This window comes from Octopus bimaculoides, chromosome 22, assembly GCF_046866305.1.
Source record: "Octopus bimaculoides isolate indiv1 chromosome 22, ASM4686630v1, whole genome shotgun sequence".
Classification (NCBI taxonomy): domain Eukaryota; kingdom Metazoa; phylum Mollusca; class Cephalopoda; order Octopoda; family Octopodidae; genus Octopus; species Octopus bimaculoides.
The window spans coordinates 684,952-690,280 of record NC_142949.1 but is presented as its reverse complement, the minus strand read 5'-3'; the positions used below and the strand labels follow the sequence as shown (position 1 = coordinate 690,280).

At 38.5% G+C, this 5,329-nt stretch overlaps 1 protein-coding gene across 1 annotated transcript in view; it reads right to left on the bottom strand.

Moving 5' to 3' along the window:
• Positions 1-4,266: 4,266 nt before the first annotated feature.
• Positions 4,267-5,329, bottom strand: part of LOC106877116 (DNA polymerase lambda) — a 3,148-nt gene continuing 2,085 nt past the window's right edge. Inside the window, exon 1 of the mRNA XM_014925911.3 lies at positions 4,267-5,329. This exon is cut by the window's right edge and continues 2,085 nt beyond it. Coding sequence (XP_014781397.2) covers positions 4,641-5,329 — 689 coding nt within the window. The 3' untranslated portion in view covers positions 4,267-4,640.

Below are 5,329 nucleotides of genomic sequence, written 5' to 3'. Positions count from 1 at the left end.
TGTGTTGCTTTTTTCAATAATTTTCTTTTTTTACAGTTAAAAATGAATTAAAACTTTACACTTTAAAAAGATGAAAAGAAAAGAAAAATGGGTGAGGACAAAGCAGCCGAAGATGGAAGGGGAGGGGCAATGGCCCACATATCCCAGAACAAGAGGGGCACTCATCTGTTCACTGTGGTAATGACCACAATGGCCTTGCTACAGAGAATAGCCAACGAAATTCGCTGTGGCCATTCCACCTCACGGGGTTCATTTCTCCAATGGGCTGATGCTATCCCTATTTTGCAGAGGAAATCAGTGGTACAGGGTCCCAGAACACCTGACATCTCAACAGCAACTGGCACAAATTGATAGCAGCCAACCAGGTTCCTGCGATTATTGGTTTTTCTCTCCACCAAAGTTTGCAACAGATGCCACAGGGTTGGAACCAGAGAATGTGTCAATGCATGCCGTGTTCCAGATTAGGGATCTGCATCTCTGAAATGGGAAGAGGATTATCCCATCAGAGTGCTTACCATTCCTGTGATTGAGACAGGAAACCAACTGGATCAAGGCCCCTTCTGATTATGTTGTTTCGAAATTGGTGGCAGTGAAAGCTGAAGAGAGATTACAGCTCTCATGTGTCAATTCACTTCTCCAAATTTTCTTGAAAGGAAAAACAGTATGCATGTCAGATTTATTTCTCAATTCTGTAGATGGGGATGTTAATCGGTGATGTGGTTTTGTACTTTTTGTCGCATATAATGTGTGTGTGTGTGTGTGTGTGTAAATATTTGCAAGATCCAACAGAGTCAAAGTATTTTAATAATAAGGATACTAAAATAGGATCGAGAACAGCATATCTGTGTATCAACAGTATATGTGGACACTGACATACACACTAATGTATATACAGACTTGCCCTATCGCTTACATATACATACACATAGACAGATCAGTATACTTTTACATGGACAGTACTCATATATATATGTAACATTACACACAGGTATACTTTGGCATACAGTCCATGGTCCACTGTAAATTCCAGATCCAAGCAACTTTTCAAACTTGGAGATAAATGCCATACTTTATAAATATGCCAAGTTAAAATATCGTAAAAGCATGAAACTATTAGTAGCCTTTTCAGTTGTGTATTAAATTGATATTTATCTTTCACTGGATGGAGTACTTCTCTGCTGATTCTACCTATATTGGAACTGTATTGCCAAAAGGGCTGCTAGGTGTCAGGTATAGCAAAAGAAATAGCTGGAGGTAAGGGATTTACAAATGTCCTACAACGTGAGGATGAGATGTGTTCTGGATTGCAAAGCAGTGTATCAGAGAGAATAGAGATGTGGTGAGTGAGAAATGTGTGCGAATGGATATTGGTATGTTTGCACTTAGTGACTCAGAGAAGAAAGATGCATGGAAGTGTCACTATGAAAGGTTACTAAATGTGGAAAAGGAATGGGAGAAGGAGAGTTTACCAAATACCAAACCAATTGAAGGATCAGCCATCAGAGTTGATAGCAGCACAATAGATAAGGACATGAAGACAGGGAAAGCCCCTGGGCCATCAAGATTAACTGCCGAGATAATTAAAACTTCCAGTGGCATAGGATAGAGCTTAGTCACCTGTTTAGTTAATCAGGTTATTCAGGAAGGTACCATCCCTGACATCTGGTGTAGTGGCATTATAGTTAGCTGCTACAAGGGTAAAGGTGATGCCTTAGATAGAAATAACTACAGAGGTATTAAACTGCTGGACCAAGTCATGAAAGTTACTGAGAGGGTTACAGCTCAACTGTTTAGAAGCAGAATTAAACTAGATCAGATGCAGTTTGGTTTTGTACCTGGGAAGAGTACCACAAATGCCATCTTCATAGTGAGACAGATGCAGGAAAAGTACTTGGCTAAAAGTAAGCCACTGTACTTAGCCTTTGTCAACCTGGAGAAAGCTTTCAACAGAGTTCTCCACTTTGTTATATGGTTGTCTCTAAGGAAGTTAGGAGTAGCTTGTTAGAGCTGTCCAAGCCATGTACAGTGGTGCTGTCAGTAGGGTGAGAGTCGGCCATGAGTACAGTGATGAATTTAGTATTCAGGTAGGGACATAAGTTGGACATAAGAGGAATCAAATTTAGCATACAAGAGAAAAGACTACATTGGTTTGGACATGTGAGCAGCTGCATAAAGAAGTGCCGATCACTGAAAATGGATGGTACCAGTGGAAGAAGGAGACCCAGGAAGATATGGGATGAAGTGGTGAGGACCAGTCTCAGGAAGTTGGGCCTCATGGAGGAAATGACAACGGACCAAGATGTCTGGCAATATAAAGTTCCTGAGAAAACCCACCCACATCAGCAAAACTGAGTTCTAGAAGCGCTATTTGTCCCCTCCACACTTAACAATAAAACTTCTCACACACTTTACCACAACAAACCAAACTACGTCTCTACATCTCTTCCGCTTCATGAACTATGATTACCTCCCACTCCCCAATCCTGTCCTCTTGGCCCTGTGTCACTGTATCATTGCCCCCGACCTGTGCATTCTACCCACATGCCCTGTCTCACACTATTATTGCCATCTGCTAGCCCCCGACCTGGGTGTTCCACCCACACATAACAAGAAAACGTTTCCCTCACCCTACCCCAACAAACCAATCTACATCTCTTCTCTTTCTCACATTTGCTCCTTCATACACTATGCCTAGCTCTCACTCCCCAATCCTGTCCTCACACCCCCATTCCTCTGTATCACTGCCGTCCAGTAGTCCCCCACCAACTCCATACATACCCAGGTCTTTCACCACTTACTTGCACTCTTTAATCACACTCCCTTTGCATTATTCTGCCACTTATATTATGGCATTTGAACCTCAAGGCTATGCCCTGGCACTTGCCACCATCTATACATCTCTCTCTTCCTCGACTCAACCATTCCATTTATATTCTGATCCCTGTTCCTTGTGAGTATGCCCAGCATTTTGCCACCATCTCCATCCTGCTGTCTCCCACTCTCTCTCTCTTTCTCCTGCACTTCCCTCAGGTTGGACAACCATGTATCTCCTTTGCAGTAGCACACTTGTTTCGCTCTTCATTCCTCACCTCTTTCTCTCCAGCTGGGTAACTTTGTACTTCCTCTTCAGCAAGACACCTTTATCTATCTCACTATAGCCTTTTCATCATCACCTCTTCCAATACCTCCTCCCCTCCAATAAATATTGCTTAATGAATACAGTATATACTTTTGTAATCTACTGACAGTTGACTGTTGTTTTCATTGCATGAAAATATTAGTATCTCATAAAAAAAAATATGCTGTTCATTAAACAATATATATATATATATATATATATATATATGATCCACTGACAATATATATTTATATACATATACAGAGAGAAAGAGATACATATATATATGTATATATATATATAGGGTCATCACCTGGGCTTCTGTGTTTTCATAGATAAGTTTAAGAAGGTGATACACTGTATGCTTCAAGAATCTGGAACATTCATTTCCTACATATGGAATAAAATACCTTTGAAAAATCAAAGAATAATAATGCTAATGATAAGTTTGTCTCTTTCAAACTCACAATGATTTTCCTCAGTGCTAAAATGTTTAATAAAAGTGGAACGTGTTATTTAAAAACCATATTGAATTCAGCTCAATAAAGGATCTATAAATGGTTGTATATGATTAATGATCATTTTATTATATAATTTTAATGCAATAGTTTTAAACTAATACCCTCATGATGTGAAACCATGAAAGCAGTGGCACTTTTCAGAATAGGTTCAATGGCATTCTTTGACCATTGTGTTGGTCTTATGTCTTGTTAAGACTATGTTACAGAGTTGAAGGAGATAAAATTAATGAAAACACAGAATACCAGGTGAAAACCATAGATGGCAAAACCTCATTTTTTTGTTGCTTGTTTTTAGTATTTTAACCAGCATAATTCAAAGTAATACATTAGATCAATTTTCATTCATTATTGTTTTAGATTATTCATTGAAAAAAGTATTTAAAATGTCTGACAGAGATTATGAAATTGATATAGATTCTAGGAGGGGGTCGTGGTATCCAGAAATACAACTTGGCTTATACTGATGACATTGCACTCATCAATGAATTGCTGCAGTCAACTTAGAATTTATTAAATTGTATTGAACATGCTGCAAATCTAATTGGTTTACATTTTAATGCTAGCAAAATAGAAATTGTAACAAATGGAATCAATGACTGGTGAAATCATTAAACAGGTAAAGCAATATTTAGGTGGTTATATCCCAGAAAGCAAGGATGATTTTAATGCAAAGAAAGAACTTGACTTTGGCAGCTATAAATAAGCTAGACAAAATATGTAAGTCTAACAAGGACATAGAACTGAAACTTTTCAAGGCACGTATTCTGCATAGTTGAAGATACCTCATAAGTGAGGGTGCAAAAGTTAATACATTGCGTAAATTTCCAATTCTGCCGCAATAGATTGTAGATTCGATTAGCACTTAAAAATTCCAGCTGAATGTGAAATTGTTCTAAGAATTCTTTGATTTAAATTACATAAATTAAAATTTTACAAATAATCGCATTTATTTCAAGTGAGATAATAGGAGTATTATAGGAATACATTTTGTTGTCAACCTGTCAATGATCCCGCTCTTCAGGGCGTCTATATGGTACCCCAAGTTGGTCAAAAATTGACTGCTCAGTAGGTGTAGGAAGAGCATTTCCTTTATATAGTTTTTCTCTACTCCCTCTAACAACACCCGTTCGTAGGGCATGCTCTGAGAGAGACATTCCTTTCGTTTTAGCTAAATGTCTAATGGAACGATTGAAATGTGCTGAACCTGTAAAATGGACAAGGGCACAAGCATATTCAGAATAGGGGGCAACAATTATGTCGATACGACGATGATGATCAGGTGACAGAGGAGACAGGCAAACACCCATGTATTTCCTTTGACTTCCGTTTTCTTCAATTTCAATAAGATCGTCGGTAATAAATTTAATTTCTTTCAGCTGAGATAAAAGTCGAGACAATAAACCTTGGTGGGATTCCCCATCCGGATGAGAGATAAGAATATCAATGTCTCCACAGGTTTCTTTACCACGACGGTAAGACCCACACACCTGTACAATACTCCCTGCTACAACCTTCTCTGTATTTTCAGAAACAATTCTTTCGATTGCAGCAACTTCTTCTCGAGACATACGTTCGAGGAAGTCATCATAATATCGTAAACCAACTTTTTGTTGTTTAGTAAGAACCGCTTTTTCTTCGAGGTCTTTTAAACTACGATAACCTTGCTGGTACCATAGTTTAGCAGTGTGAG